Raw genomic sequence first — 14,482 nt, 5'->3', positions numbered from 1 at the left:
TGCTCGCGGCCAACAGCGTCCTCTGCCTTTTTTTTTGCCAACCCTAGTGCCCGTGAGCCCCAGTGAAAACCAGTCAGTGCGGGAACATGTGAGAGCGTGCCACATCGTGCACCGCCAGCTGAAACCGCCCTCACACGATCTCGACAAGAAATCCGGACGAATACACGATGCAGAAGGAGTCCATATTGTGCGTCATCGTGCGAGAGTTGTTCAAGCTGTTTCTACACAATGTGGCACTCCCTTGCATTCCTTGCGAGCGGTTTGATATCGTGCGAGAACGGTTCATATCATATTGCTTCAAGCTGTAGCTACTAGTAGTACAAAATACGGATACAATCCATGGAATGATATGCAGTTGAAACAGAGCACAAAAACAATGGAATGAAGGTAGTCCGAACAGCGCAGGCATGCAATGTGCGCGCTCAATGCAAAGTACCGTCGACGACTGCGCCGACTGTATTCTTGACCCAGACGTTCGAGGAAACCTGAGTAAAGATTCGGATCAATACTGCAAATACAACTTGAAGTAACACTCACCAATTGAACCGCTTCAGACTCGTAAGACTAACAGAATCGGATGAGTTCAGCATGATGGTACTACTAGTAGTAGCAGTGAGAAAAAACGATAATGTACATTGCACTGTTGGGTATCGAGTGCGTCCCAGTAGATACGAAACTCTGCTGTAGTCCCGTCTTTCTTGACTTGCTTGAGCCAATGAAGGATGCAAAGGTCCCTAGTGATGTGCACGGCCCGGCTTCAGGCCGTGGGCCGGCCAAAGCCGAGCCTGATTAGGCCGAGCCAAGCCGGGCCCAAGTCAGGGCCTGACCACGGCCCAGGGCCCGGCTTGAGGTGTTGAAAAGCCTGAGCTGGTGGCTCAGGCCGCGGCTTTTTGTCCCTCATAGATATCGATTTTACAGACCTCCACGGACTCAATGACATTTTAATTTGACGCGTACTGCCATTCATCCAGCCCAACCCAGAGTTGTGCGCCCACCAATCGTGAGCAACCTCACTTTTTCTCATATGTCTCGTTAGACCTTTAACCATGGTTTTCAGGTCTTGATTCTTGCAATCCTCGCCATGTGCATGCACCACCATCTCTGGCAGGTGAATCAACATCCACACGACACTGCTGGCGCCATCATTTCCGTTCAAGAGCCTCGAGCTTGTCACCAACAAGGTCCGTTTTGGCAGAGGACTTAGAGAACGCCGAGAGTCTTCATGCACTGTGCAGTCTCATGCAAACCACACATAGATGCATTACATCCCGCTTGGAGAGACGCTCGAGTACTATTCCAGCTTCACAAATCTGATCACATCCCCATGCCCATGTCCATTGTTCTCGAGCGTGAAAACGAGGAGCGTCGCCAGTTGGAGCAGGAGTCGTCTTCGATGGCACTATCGAGTCCAGTTGCTTCTTCCGCATCAACTTACACATCATCTTCAGCATCCATGTATTCGTCGTCTTCAGCATCCATGTACTCGTCGTCTTCAGCATCCACTTACACGTTGTCTTCGGCATCCACTTACACGTTGTCTTCAGGATCAACACGTCCTTCATCAGTGCCGTCTATTGCATTGGTGATACCGACTGCCAACTCGCCGCCACCTCTAAGCTGGGATAGTACAAGCAACCAAGATGAATCAGGATATCACTCCCCATCTCATGATCATCAATCCCGCCGCGACACAGCATTGTCCTCACTCTCCGAGTATAGTCAATATTTAAATAATCTGACATCTCAGCGAGAAGATCGGATCAAGTCCCCTAGAGCACCATCCCAACACTGCCGTGTTCTCAATGCCCACTTACCCTTCGCGAGATCTCCTCATCTTCTTCCCTCCTCCTACTCGTGTCTGTCGTCCGCACTCGTTTGAGCCATGTCAGGAGTTGCTGATGTGCACTGGGCGTTTGCGCATGGCGTTCGTGGTGTTGGGAATGGTGTGGTGGATGGCATTGGTATGCGCGTGTCGTTGATTGCTCACCATTACAAATATGCTTAGATTGAATTTTAGATCATTTTGTTCTTGAAAGCCGTCGTTGAGCCCAAGCCGAGCCGCGGCTTTGGCCTGGCTTGGGCTCACGGCTCGGCCTGAGCTTTTGCAAAGCCCAAGCCCCCCAAAGCCGGGCCTAAGCCGGGGCTTTCAGGCCGAGCCGGGCCCGCACATCACTAAAGGTCCCTGTATCAATGTCAGTACTAATGATAGCATATAAGCAGGAAAGAAATACTTGCCTCCCGTTCTTCTTACTGCTGGGACGCGCCTTGCTGGCTTTCTTCGGCACTTTGGTGGGCTCGGTGACACTGTGAATGGGAACACTGGAGACCGAAGTGGTGGGCTGGCCGTTTGGTATGGGTGTATCAACAAGGGGGGGTGTGACCATGACAGTCTTGACCAGAGCCTCAGGAGACTTGCCAGCAAATCCATCGATGAGGGCATTGGGTTGGGAGATGGCAGCAGCAGATTTGAGAACTGGAGTTGTAGACTCGGATGATGATGGCAGCACCAGCGGAGACTTCTGGGGAAGAGTAAGACCATCACTGTCAATAAATTCAGAATTAGCGTTGTGAAGAATTTTAAAAATTGACATACAGTGGATTTTTCAGTTTGATTTGAGGTACTGTCCAAGTCTCAATGGCAGTGGGTTTATCGCATTGCGCTGCTGATGGTGTGAGATTGGTTGAGGTAAGTTCTTCAGGTTCTGATGAAGGGGTAGTAGTGCTACTGGACAAGAGTGGAGACTCGTATGTCTTGTGTCTCTTCATGGTATGTGTGAGATCTTCTGGCATGGCGCTCCGCTTCCGGTTCTCAAGATCGTCTCCATCTTCGTCATCGCCAGAATAAGAGCCTAGATCATCTTGATCGAGTTCCTCAGATTTGACGCCCTTAGCCCTCGCTTTTGCTTGCCTGCGTGCCGTTCGCCAAGCTGAATACACGTTCTTTGCCAGTTCATTTGCTTTCCAGTCGTTCGAGCAGAATCTGAGTTCTGGGTGTGCTGTACCGATAGCAATATGAAAAAGAAGGTAAGCTTGTTCAGATAAGCGTCCCCAGGATGGTGGTGCAATATTCTTGGATGCCAACATCTCGAAGAGTCGACACATTGTGCGACGGATAGAATCAATAGCTGTCGACACGAGAGGATTTCCATCTTCATCTTCTAAGAAAGGGACTGAGCCACGCAACTTGATTGAGCCACATCCTTCAGTGCTGTTGCACCATATTTTCCAGTCTTCAATGTCCCAAAACTTGGTGTCGTAATCGTCAGAGCTCAACAGAGGAGGTCGCAAAGGCAGGGACTGGTCAATATGTGGAGTTTTTCCATCAGCATGAGGAGGCGGAGTAAAATTGTTGGCATCGGCATTTCGTAGTCCCACACAATTAGCAAGCATCTGAAATGCATTCCTTACTTATAGATTAGCATTATTCTAATATCACTACACTCGAAACTTACTTTAGGGTGGTGCATTCTGTTCGTAATTCTAAGTTTTCCTTCTCTAATATTTCAATTCTTTGCTGTAAAGAATGTCAGTCATGGATGTCGCGCATATATGAGTCATGTAACCATGAATTGGTCTGTATCACGCATATATGCGCCCTGTAGAGCGGTAAACACCAGACATGACATCTATGAATATAAATCAAACTTACGTGTGTGTCTGTGGTATGCCTGTGTGTGGCAGGAAACGAGTACTTTGAAGTGCTTGAAAAACGAGAGTCATTTTGTGAAGGAGAAATGTCCGAATTATAAGGTTGCTGCCATGGAAAATTACTTGATGTCGACTGATGCAAAGGAAGATTAGGAGTATTGAAAACAGGAGTAATTGGAGAAGGATATCGTTGTTCGGAGAAGTTTTGTGAAGCCTCTAGGTGTTGTTGAGAGAGCTTCCTCGACCTAGCAAAGTTATGGATACCACTTTCTGTGTTGACAGCAGACATTGTGGTGGTAGGGGAAAAAGGTAAAACCTAAACATAGACGTCATAGCAAGTGTCGGTAAATTCCGATTTGTATACTACAACATCTACACCATGTCAAGCAATATTAGGGTCAAATGAAGTTCTTGTATTGAAGGAACAACAGACGAGTGCTGTATAAGTGCCATAAAACTAGTTTCTCTCCTCAGCTTCCATTTCCTGTTGGTCTACCTCATCTTCTTGATCCTGCTCAACACCAAATTGATAAATATCGAGTCCAGGACGCTCAAGAACAAAAAAGCGATCCTCGATGACTCCAGATGGTAGAGTAGGACGGTGCGGAATCATTGCGACAACAGATTTGATAGAGGTGACATCAACAACACAGAGTCCTTCATCGCCAAGGTATTTGCATGAAAGCACAGTTTGATTTGAAAGCTGAACAAGGTCAGCATCTGGAGCGGAGAAGACTGAGATTACAGCAATATTTGCATCGCGCCATTCACCAATATTCTCCGTAGCAATTGCAACCTGTGTGAAGTACTGGACTTCTGCGAAGCGGACAGTCCCATCAATAATAACCTGTATACTACAATCAGTACATGCTATGTGAAGTACAGTTAACACATACTTTGATGTGACGTGCAATGCGCAATTTTTCAAGTGGCCGTTCTGATTCACGCCAGGCAGTGCGTGCAATTTGACCACATGGAAGTCGGAGTCAAGCCGTGCATGGACAAAATCTTTGAGGAGGGCTACATGAATTGCTGGTGGACGATATGGTCGCTTTTCCCTCATTCAGAGGAGGACATACCCATTGCCAAGTTCTTGATGTCCACGTGGAAGAACATTGTCAGGGGGAGCTAAGAATGGCAGTATGGACTTGAGTGCATTTGCTTGGCATCGTCGGACAGCCTCCATTGAAAGGTTTGCATATGGGTTTGAAGGCTGTCGAATTTGTTGACCAAGGTTGCCAATGGTCCGTTCCATTGTCCGCTGTGCATAACACACTGGAGGGCCTTTTTGTATGGTTTCACGGACGAGATGATTGACCTGGTGTACACATGGTCGGATAAAATGAATGCGATCATGACGACGCTGGTAATACAACTGCTCGAATTCAGTTTCCCACTCGCCAAGTAGCAATTGAGCCTCTCAAAGCTTGTTTTGTGAGATACTGTGCTGACAGACAATGCGAATCCCTCGTACGAGCTTGCAGAAATTTAGCCATATGTCTTGTGGAAGAATGGTATGCAAGAGTGCAGGTGCAAGGCCGAAAATGTAAAGCTGGAATTCCCAAGTTTTATACTGCATGTTGAGTTTCTCTGCTGGATTGCGAGGCGGACGATCAAATGAGCCAGGTATGTGGTAGGTTGTTGCACCAACAATTGCACCATGCTCAGTCCAAGCATCGTCGTCACGAAATATGGCCCAACGCCAAGTACGAACATCATCCAAAGTGTCGCACTTGATCGTGCCCCGCCATAAGCTTAGAATTAAATCTGAAATGTTTGCAATTAGATGCATAACATCGGTGGTCAGACAATCAGGGATTCCGAGAACATGACAGCTTCAAGGTAGTTACTGCCGCATATGAAATCATCAATGATGTGGAGTTCGCCGTCGTGCTGTTGCAAGTACTGAAAAATTGCAGCTGTACGTTCACGACGATAGTGCATGTGTCCCACACTCTCGGGATCACGCCAAAGTGCTTGTAACTGTGGTCCCAGGGGAATGGTATGAAACTCGCGAACAGGAACCTGTTTGCCTGTTGCTTCAAGTTTCAGCTGGTCATATCGGTGTGAGTCACAGAATGGGCACTGGTCGAGATCAGAAAAGGGACCGGTGAATGCGATACAAGTGTTTAAACACATGTGGTGTTTGATTGAGTCAATACCACTAAGTTCTGCGACGAGGCGTTCGACACCACGATAAGATGGGATATCTTCCGCTCCAGGGAAACTTCTTGCTGCAGAATCAGCAATCCCCTTATATGCAGCCTGAGCTGCATGTTCAAGATGAAAATACATCTCGATACCGTGACGAATAATTGGACTTGCGATACGAGGTGGCTGCTGAGGCGGATTTCGCAGTTTCTCAAGAGCTTCAGGTGTAAGTTTCGCAACTGGGTCATCAAGAGATGCTGCACGAAGCGCTTGAATAAATGAGAAAGCTTGGTGAAATTTTGGGAGTTGAGAGAGCTGCTCAAGCTCATCAATATCAATGCCAGGAGGGTTGGGTGGCTGTGGTTGGTTTGCAGCGGGCTCGTCATTTGGTGGATGCAGAGGCTCATCATTTGGTGGATGCGGAGGCTCGTCGTTTTGAGGCTGATGAGGCTCGTCATTTGGTGGATGCGGAGGCTCGTTGTTTTGAGGCTGATGAGGCTCGTCGTTTTGAGGCTGCATGTTCTCGTCATTTGACAGAGACATAGGCTCGTCGTTTCGATGCTGCATAAGCTCATTAGTACTATGGCCATTGAATAAAATAACATACATACATGTGGACTGGCCGTGCGAGTGCGTTTTCCAGGAGAAGCATGAGTTGGACTGGCACACCGCTTGCTCAGGTATTTACGAATCAGCTGGATGGCCTCAGGATCGTCCTGTGCATTAATGATTTGCTCGCGTTCCTCGTCGGTCTCTGCTTCACGCAGGTGGTCGTAGTAAGTAGTGCGCCCGACTTGCACACGTCTCCCTCCGTGTCGTCGACAGACACACCAATATAAGTTGGACATAGTATCACTCGTATAGGTCTAGTTTCGGACCAAGAATGATTCCATTGAGAAAACAAAGGCTTGTTGAATTAGCTAGTATATGTACCTAGTAGATATAGGCCTAGTACTAAGAAGGATCAGTAAGTCGTAGGCATCGACTAAGCCAGAGTATAGCGTCGCCGGAATTGTGCTTACCTGGGTGAAGTGCACAACCTGAATGCAATTGAAGATGCGAGTGCAATGTGATTGCAATGCAAAGTGTCGCGAAATCCGTGTAGTTGCGACACAAATGCGAAGGGAATGCAGAGTTCACGCAAGGTGCATGCGTTTGCATGCGCTGCACTCGCAAGAAAACAGGCGTCCATTGGTTATCAACTCTATCTACACGATTTGGCACTTTGCGTAATACTCTCGCACGCTCTCACACGCTCCCGCACTGACCGGTTTTCACTGGGCGTGAGCTCCCGCCCCTTCCTACTGCAGCCTAGCTATGTCGTCTTCGCTGGTCGATTTTTTTTTGGAACAGCATCTCAAGACCGGGCAGCACGTTCTTCTCACCTAGTAAACCAAAGACACGAGAATTTTAACAAGTTGGTTCATGATTACAATTTCATCAGATGTAAAGGACAAAACACTGTCAAGGAGATAGTATTCTACTATACCACACACCAAAGTTCCGCGTGGGAGAGGGTAGCAGACACGAGGGAGATGGGGACACGAGGATAAAGAGGACAAAAAATATTGTGGGGAAGTGTTGATTTGGTGACTCCAATCGAGGTCCGTCCGAGTCGGTGCTTATGTCCGTAGGTCGTAGGAAACGAAAGCGCACAAAGGGGTTGGGCGCAGGATTCGGAGCAGTTAGCTCGGTGATGGACATTAAAGTGAAGCGAACGTGGCAGGACAGCGCAGAATAGGAACGCACGAGGGTAGGAAGAATGACGAGCTCGTTCCGAATATACTTACTGTAGAGTGGTTGAGGTCTTTACCGCTGATGTAATCAATTCGATGCCATTCAGGGACTCGTGATTCCCACCCTAGAGAGAAGCCGTTATATACTGATGCGCTACGACACTAAGCTGAAGCGCTGTCGAGCAGAGTCTGGGGTCTTTTCGTTGTGAATGACGTGCCTCACAGGGTGTCCGGACTTTGTGTGCTCAGGGTTTCAAAGTCGTTCAAAGGAACCGAGAAAGCTCCGGATGATAACAGGGTACCAGACACCGCTTTGTACAGCAACATATAATCTAGTCAAGTATCAGCGCCGTTTACGTCCTTCACCCTTCTTGCCCACAGGAAGAGACTTCATCACAGCCGCCTTGTTTCGACTTTTGTTCTTCACGTTAGTGTTAGTGTAGAAATTCTCTGCCTTTTTCTACGTACTTGGTTAGCGCAGGAAACGAACAGCAATGAGAAATGGTCATACCTTGTTCGTCTTCATGCGTGGCTTCTTTGTCGGGGCAGTGGCCGCTATACCGGATGCGTCACCTGTAGACGTGATTAGCCTACAGATATTGCGACAAAATGACACCATACCTTGCTCGGCCGAAGACAAATCGTCTTCAACAGCTTCGCTGACCGGCTCCGTCCTATCGTTAAAGACATCGTTCCAAGACAATTCTTCGACCTCGTCTTCATTATTTTCGTCGCTACCGAGTTTGCTACCTTCATCCTCTTCGTCCGAGTTTAATGCATGATCTCCTGGGGTGCTGGAAATTTCATCATCCTCGCTGTCATCTTCATCCAACGGTTGCACGTCCTCAGCAAGGAACGTATTTTTCTGTGTAATGGTCTTCAAATTCTGCTTGACCGCCAGAACCTCGGTCCCGCTGTCAACGGCCTTCGCTTTGCCCTTACTTCTCGCCTTCACTTTGGCTTCAGTTTTGTTGAGTTCCTCCGACCGCTCAGGTGGAGGCACGAAGAATGGTATTCGGCCTCTCACCCAGTCGCTCAGTATGATTTTAGCGACACCATTTACATCTGGCTCGCCGCCTTTCAGTAGTCGTCCCTTCATCCGCGCAAGAGTGTCCAAGAACTGTTCCGGATCCCACGAGCGAGAGGGGTCGTCGGGGTCCGGAAGGGCGACACCATACGTTCGTGAGAGGTACAAAGGCTTGACGCGTGACATGAGAGCGGGGATGTGCTCAGATGGTACGGGAAGGGCCTCCACACGTAGAACACCTTTGAGCACAGTGGACGTCTGGGAATCATGTGCGGACGTGGGGACTACCCCGGGACAGTCAATGAGATATATCCGCCGGGTTAATGTGATATACTGCCAAACCTAAGCTCATAAAGTGAAACATGTTGAGTTAGGCAGTTTAACAGTCATTCTTGACGCGTACCTTGGTTTCTCCTGGCACAGGGGCAACGCGACAGACCTTACCACTCTTCAACGTATTGATAACGCTGCTCTTGCCCACGTTTGGGTATCCAACAAATCCAACGGAAATTTGCTTCTTATCTGAATGAAGCTGGGAGAATTGGCGAAGGAGTTGAATCAAAGAGCCCTTGCCGAACGAGTGATTCGGTGATGCGTGAAAGGCAATTGTAGGGTATCGGGGTGTTAGATGTTGAATATACCTTGCCTGTGGCACATTCAGTAGGGGGATGCACATAAAATCACCAAAAGCTTACGGTAACCCAATTGGGAACTAAGTCACACTTGTTGATGACAAGAACAACTTGTTTGTGTGCTTTTTCTTTTTTCATATACTCGAGTACGGATTCGCACATGGTGCCAAGGGGGTCTCGAGCATCAAGGATATGCAGGATAACGTCTGAAGAGTCGATAACCTTGTACAGCTCCCCATAGATGCGTCTTGACGTTCCTTTGGCGAAAATGGGTTCAATATAGTCTGCGTGAGTTTGCAGTTCGGGGACTTCGAAAGATTGCGCTACCACAACATCAGAACATGTTCAATTGGAGAGAAATACCACGTGATGAAGCACCTAATTCTAGAGCATTGGCCGCTTGTTCTGCGTCTTCCGCCGCGGCTGCGCCTAATTTACTGAGTTCCTCAAAAGTGCCGACGTCAATCCTGGCCTTCTTGCGCTGAGCTTTGGGTCCAAAAGTTTCACTGAAAGGTTCTGTTTCTACAATGTGGGATCGCTGTATAATATCAGCCCACAAACAATATAAATTTGTCAGAACCTACCTTTCGAGTATTAGGATTAGACGCATCGTCCAAGAGTGCCATGGGTAATTTATTCCGGCGAAGTAGCACTGAGTATGGGTCATCTTTCTTCGTCGAAAGACTCGTTCTGAAATGATCAAGAGCTGTCTGTGAGATCACTCGCGTATTGCCTATTATTTTTCATAAGTAATGGGCCTACACATATCCCGACGCAACTCACCAAACCATCTACGATCGGGCTGGACTCGGCCAGGTTTTGTCTCATCTTCTCCCTTCTGAAAAGCAGCAGCCTGGATTATCTTGCCATCCTTGTCCCGGATGGCCTTCCCCCCAGACAGCATCTTGAGACGGGAGACTTGTTTCGCATTGCGGTAAAAGTTCTCGCCTTTCACTTTTTTGAGTGATGGTTCCTTGGATCCAGAAGAGCGGACCTTGGGTGAAGCCTTGGTCTTTTTTATGGGCGCCATCGTGCACTGTGCTATACGGCCGTGACGCTCGACGACTTGAGCTTGATCTTCAAAACCTCAAGAAATGTACACAAAAATTCCCACGGCTTATTAGTCTTTCTTGCCAACTTAAGTTTTTGGACGAGGCGCGTTGGGTTTGCTATGTTGAAATCCTGCCTAATTAACGGTGTGTTCAGTTCCACGATGTTCTGACTATTTCTGACAGAGTGTAGTATCACAATCCGTCGCGTCGTCCAGCCGTTCATCACTCCATACTTCAGCAGTTCTCAATGCCCGCTTGTCGAGCAAACAAGCTCGACATGAGAAGGTCTCCAAGGTGCAAGCACGCATAAATCACAAGCACGCATTCGATGCGCAACGCGAATATGCTGTTCTCGGTCACCGTCCAGGGCAAGATCACAAATGGCAGAACAGTGCCCTTGCAAAGGCCGTCATCACGCAGGACGCGCTATACTCAGATTCTGTCCCTGAGATCATTCACAGTCCCGAAGGCGACATCGAGCTTCCGCCGCATCTAAGCTTTGGCATTAATGAGAGGTCCAAGGAGCTGCTTTTCAAAGTGTTACCTCCGTTGTCAGCTCAGGAGGGCGTGACCAAGTTCAGCGAAAACGTGGTCAGCGAAATGCAAGAAGCGATGGAAAACGAAAAGGCCAAAGCGAACATGTTCGCAAAGGTTATTGATTTGCGTAATGCAAATGCGAAAGGTCTCGCATTCGAGAACCGCCGCCGTTGCATCAACTTATTTTCGCCGCCGGGAAATCCATTTGATACTGGCCGCCCTGAAGTACAAGGTGCTTACCACAAAATTTCTTCACCGCCGACTTATGCTGAAGCCTTCTGGATGTAGCCGCCTTGCTGACGATCCAAATACGTGGGCTATGGAAGCACCTTTTGGCTTTCCGCAAGGACATAGATAATCGCAGGGGCCTTCGTCAGCTTGTGCACAAGCGGGCCAAGATACTTAAATATTTGAGGAAACTTGACCGTGACCGATATGAAGCTATTCTTCCTCAACTTGGGCTCGACGCTGCGAGTATCGAAGGAGAGCTGGTAGTTTGATCATCATCTACAGAATTATCTCACTCAATACACTTCGGCAAGCGAGTCGCTCTTGTTTGAATGACATCAATAATTAAAACTCTTTCATTGGTATGCACCTGAAGAAGAGGATGGATATGTATGTAGAATTGATGTAGAATGTGTTAAAATTCGTTGCATCAAGAAATGTGTCCAGTAATATTAAGACTCGAGCTAAGTATGTATTTGTAGGGGTAGCAATTATGGTGAATGTTATTGTTCCAATCAGAAGATAGGGAAAAAAGAGTTACCCAAATAAAAGTCATCCTCATCATCGTAGTCTCCATAATCATCTTCATCATCTTCATCATCCTCAAAGTTGAAGAAACCATGCCCAGGTAGAGGAACATGAGGTGGCCTTTCCATTTGCAAAGTGACTACGGAATCAGAAAGTTTGAAGTCTGGTCTGCGGCCCTGCGGTGCTTCATAGTCCTTGTAATAATCTTGATCTTCCACAGGCTCTTCGATGCCATGACTAATGTTACGAATCAGTAAGCGACAACATCTTCAGTGCGATGAGAAAAAGAGCAGAACGTGCATTGTAGAAAGGTGATTCTTCATCTTGCCAAGTTCATGGCATTCTCTCTCCTGTGGCAAATCCATGCAGTGGACGCAAAGCCAGATGACGCCTGCAGCAGGTTGGGTGATATCTGCGAAAGGTGGAAAATCGAAAATGTGTATATGCATATTGCGAGCATTTTGGTTGGACTCCTCGAGTAATTCACCCTCGAGTTTCTTCCATTTAGGTGGCTGTCGGTCAGGGCGATGCTCCCGCATTCTGTGCTGAACCTACAAACGAGTTAGAAGCCATGAAATCAGAGACACGGAATGGTAAAGCACAGACCGCTGAACGCCAAGTGAAGACGGGTACCTCGCCTTGATTCACCTCATGCTTGGACCACCTCATGCAGTCCAGGCAGGCCAAGCGGGGATCTAACTCATCCATTTTGGTCGCAGTGGTGATGAGCGGATCTTCACCGCATGCCTCCACAACGGTACGAGCAGCCTTGCTTGCCTGTTCATCCACCTGCAGGAGGTGGGTGTTCCAATTTGTGCGGGTGCTCATTGGAAAATCAATGCGGAAGTTGGGGTCGTCCGTGGCAAAATAGTCCCAAGGTAGCGTTCTCGATCTGGTTAGGCAACAATGTCCCATGACTTTGGGATAGAAGAGGGGAACGGATCTGGACCGACGTCCGCCGAGAATATCAAGGAAATCGTCATATTCACTATCGGACGAATCGCCTGGGAGTCCAATGGATGGAGTGCATGTTTTGCAGCGAAACACAGTCGTCGCTAACGGAATCATCTGATCGATCTCAGCGTCACCGGGCACTGATAGCGATACTTCCTTTTTCTTGCCTTTGACGTCTATAGTAGCACCAAGGCTTTCCACGTACTCCTGGTATAATGGATCCGGTGTCACTCGCTCCGCAGACGCACGCCGCTTTCCGGCAAAAAGCAGATTATCTTTGACTCTAGCCCTGAGCTGGGAGTGGATGTGAGTGCGCCAGGAGTTGACTAAGTCATGCATTCGGGAAGAAACGTCCACAAAGGACGCTTCCGTAACTTCTGTCTCTGTGGGCATTTCAACAGTTGCCTTGACCTCGGGGAAGGAACAGAAGTCCACTGCCTCTGGCATAACACCGGTGAATGGGAGTTGAGCGATTTTATAGCGACGCAGAACCCCAATGGCGGTACGCTTTCGGGCAATAAGCAGGGCCTTGCGCTCGCGCTCCAGACGTCGTGTTCTCATTTCTTCCATGTACTTGATCATGTCGTTCTTGATGTTATTCCAAACTGAATAACTAATAAGAAATTGGGTCGGAATCATCAATGAAAAAAACCAACTGCGATCCGTCAGGCGGGTGGGTTGCTTGACCAACTTGTGATGGCTCAAATCGTCTGTGTATGGGATATGTTCGATTTCATCACCCCAACCAATTTCAGTAAGCCTTTCGATGATGCTAGGAAGTGTCAGGTTAAGTGTTGGGGCAATCACAAACTTTGTATCTTACGCAGTTTTCCTGTCCCGCCTAGCATCCTCTAGTTGATCGGATCGGTCTTTAGCTTGAGACGCTGCCCATGCTTCTAACGCTTTCGCTTGCTGGACAGATATGTTTACGGTGCTAATATCACAGGGGAAAGATTACTCACCGTTTCCATTTCCTTGACGAATGCCCTTCGCTCTTCGCGATAGGCTTCAAGCCCATCTGAACCTGCGAGGAGATGCAAATTCTTCTGGACCTCTTCGACATCCTTGCGGTAGAATAGAAGACGACCCCGTTCTGTAGATATCAACTCGAAATCATTCTTAGATGACGGATAGATGGTACAGACTGCCATATTTACTCGGAACAAGGCCGCTAATTACGGACTCTCCGTGGTAGGCATCTACCATGCTGTCGACTCGATGAGCAAAGTCAAGTGTTCGAAACGATATACACACCAAGTCTTGGAGCACTTTGCGCAGATACGCCTGCCGATGCGCCAGTCGACGTTGCGCACACCAGGAGCACCGCATTCCTTTTTCTAGATGTAAGAAAGCACATTATGATTAAAATTGGGAGCCTACGTGACAATGGGGATCGAAAGCTAGGTTCGCATAATGGGGTTCCGTCCAGAAAGGAGGACAATCTGGCATGTTTGGCACGTTGTCTCTAGCGTTTTTCCATACGGACATTGAAGAACGATGCATGAGCACGCGTCTAAATTCTTTCGTCGTACGAGCCAGACGAAGTATATCTAAAGGATTCAAGTGGCCAAAGACCTGAAGCATTTTTAGATACTAGACACATAGCGACCATAGCAAAAGGGGCAAACCTCGAATAAGACGTCCAGAGGTAAATTCATCAGGGCGGCAAGTTTTCCCGGCTTGGGCTGCCATTTGGCTCTCCTTGCACCGACTTTGACGACTTCGACATTTGGCTGATTTCCGTCGACGTCAGACCCACGCACACGCTTTTTGGGGGGTCTGCGGGGCTTCTTGCCGTTATCGACGGGCGCTTGTGCAACCGAGTTTCGTGGTCGCATTGTCAACGAACTGCTAGTATGCTGCTAATCAAAGAATTATAACAGAAAAGTTACTGTGATGACGGTGGAAAGAAACAAGAAACAAGAGACGGTAGGATTCGGTCGGAACCCAATTTCCATCGTCTTGGGCTCACTGAGTTTTCGAATAAAC

At 48.1% G+C, this 14,482-nt stretch overlaps 6 protein-coding genes across 6 annotated transcripts; 1 reads left to right on the top strand and 5 right to left on the bottom strand.

Annotated features, from left to right (window-relative positions):
• Positions 1–25: 25 nt before the first annotated feature.
• Positions 26–496, bottom strand: F5147DRAFT_332721 (uncharacterized protein). The gene has a single exon (XM_041429262.1). It carries the CDS (start codon positions 407–409, stop codon positions 131–133), a length of 279 nt encoding a protein of 92 aa, XP_041289344.1. The 5' UTR covers positions 410–496; the 3' UTR covers positions 26–130.
• F5147DRAFT_839328 (uncharacterized protein) lies at positions 292–3,937 on the bottom strand (the record flags this gene model as incomplete). Its single annotated transcript, XM_041444208.1, has 8 exons — positions 292–485; positions 538–564; positions 635–734; positions 2,236–2,541; positions 2,594–3,403; positions 3,453–3,514; positions 3,564–3,596; positions 3,650–3,937. 8 exons carry the CDS (start codon positions 3,935–3,937, stop codon positions 423–425), a joined length of 1,689 nt encoding a protein of 562 aa, XP_041289343.1. The 3' UTR covers positions 292–422.
• Positions 3,938–4,097: 160 nt separating this feature from the next.
• On the bottom strand, positions 4,098–5,440 carry F5147DRAFT_754682 (uncharacterized protein; the record flags this gene model as incomplete). The annotated part of the gene is made up of 3 exons (XM_041440297.1): positions 4,098–4,495; positions 4,724–5,067; positions 5,092–5,440. The coding sequence occupies 3 exons, from the start codon at positions 5,438–5,440 to the stop codon at positions 4,106–4,108; spliced, it is 1,083 nt and encodes a 360-aa protein (XP_041289342.1). The 3' UTR covers positions 4,098–4,105.
• A 2,192-nt stretch (positions 5,441–7,632) lies between these two features.
• Positions 7,633–10,282, bottom strand: F5147DRAFT_711286 (NGP1NT-domain-containing protein). The gene is made up of 8 exons (XM_041438314.1): positions 9,978–10,282; positions 9,779–9,927; positions 9,573–9,732; positions 9,258–9,517; positions 8,966–9,208; positions 8,157–8,904; positions 8,047–8,108; positions 7,633–7,995 (listed from the first exon to the last, which is right to left on the bottom strand). The coding sequence occupies exons 1-8, from the start codon at positions 10,222–10,224 to the stop codon at positions 7,879–7,881; spliced, it is 1,986 nt and encodes a 661-aa protein (XP_041289341.1). The 5' UTR covers positions 10,225–10,282; the 3' UTR covers positions 7,633–7,878.
• A 31-nt stretch (positions 10,283–10,313) lies between these two features.
• F5147DRAFT_332635 (uncharacterized protein) lies at positions 10,314–11,362 on the top strand. The gene is made up of 3 exons (XM_041429261.1): positions 10,314–10,390; positions 10,437–11,015; positions 11,072–11,362. Exons 1-3 carry the CDS (start codon positions 10,366–10,368, stop codon positions 11,281–11,283), a joined length of 816 nt encoding a protein of 271 aa, XP_041289340.1. The 5' UTR covers positions 10,314–10,365; the 3' UTR covers positions 11,284–11,362.
• A 42-nt stretch (positions 11,363–11,404) lies between these two features.
• F5147DRAFT_332632 (uncharacterized protein) lies at positions 11,405–14,443 on the bottom strand. The gene is made up of 10 exons (XM_041429260.1): positions 14,122–14,443; positions 13,874–14,068; positions 13,748–13,824; positions 13,639–13,700; positions 13,456–13,586; positions 13,317–13,405; positions 13,150–13,265; positions 12,146–13,098; positions 11,840–12,090; positions 11,405–11,776 (listed from the first exon to the last, which is right to left on the bottom strand). The coding sequence occupies exons 1-10, from the start codon at positions 14,329–14,331 to the stop codon at positions 11,527–11,529; spliced, it is 2,334 nt and encodes a 777-aa protein (XP_041289339.1). The 5' UTR covers positions 14,332–14,443; the 3' UTR covers positions 11,405–11,526.
• Positions 14,444–14,482: the final 39 nt, after the last annotated feature.

This window comes from Suillus discolor (genome assembly GCF_016758755.1).
Source record: "Suillus discolor strain FC423 chromosome Unknown F5147scaffold_56, whole genome shotgun sequence".
NCBI classification, from domain to species: Eukaryota; Fungi; Basidiomycota; class Agaricomycetes; order Boletales; family Suillaceae; genus Suillus; species Suillus discolor.
This window is presented reverse-complemented; position numbering and strand designations above follow the sequence as displayed.

Excerpts from the sequence above, each read along its gene's own strand:
- F5147DRAFT_332721 (XM_041429262.1), bottom strand. The coding sequence starts at position 409 with ATGCCTGCGCTGTTCGGACTACCTTCATTCCATTGTTTTTGTGCTCTG.
- F5147DRAFT_711286 (XM_041438314.1), bottom strand. The coding sequence starts at position 10,224 with ATGGCGCCCATAAAAAAGACCAAGGCTTCACCCAAGGTCCGCTCTTCT. Across the intron at positions 9,928-9,977 it reads GCCCGATCGTAGATGGTTTG|GCAATACGCGAGTGATCTCA; the intron begins GTGAGTTGCGTC and ends GAAAAATAATAG. Across the intron at positions 9,518-9,572 it reads GGCCAATGCTCTAGAATTAG|CGCAATCTTTCGAAGTCCCC; the intron begins GTGCTTCATCAC and ends ATGTTGTGGTAG.
- F5147DRAFT_332635 (XM_041429261.1), top strand. The coding sequence starts at position 10,366 with ATGTTGAAATCCTGCCTAATTAACG. Across the intron at positions 10,391-10,436 it reads GAAATCCTGCCTAATTAACG|TATCACAATCCGTCGCGTCG; the intron begins GTGTGTTCAGTT and ends GACAGAGTGTAG. Across the intron at positions 11,016-11,071 it reads TGGCCGCCCTGAAGTACAAG|CCGCCTTGCTGACGATCCAA; the intron begins GTGCTTACCACA and ends TTCTGGATGTAG.
- F5147DRAFT_332632 (XM_041429260.1), bottom strand. The coding sequence starts at position 14,331 with ATGCGACCACGAAACTCGGTTGCACAAGCGCCCGTCGATAACGGCAAG. Across the intron at positions 14,069-14,121 it reads CTCTGGACGTCTTATTCGAG|GTCTTTGGCCACTTGAATCC; the intron begins GTTTGCCCCTTT and ends AAAATGCTTCAG. Across the intron at positions 13,587-13,638 it reads TGTTCCGAGTAAATATGGCA|AACGGGGTCGTCTTCTATTC; the intron begins GTCTGTACCATC and ends TGATATCTACAG.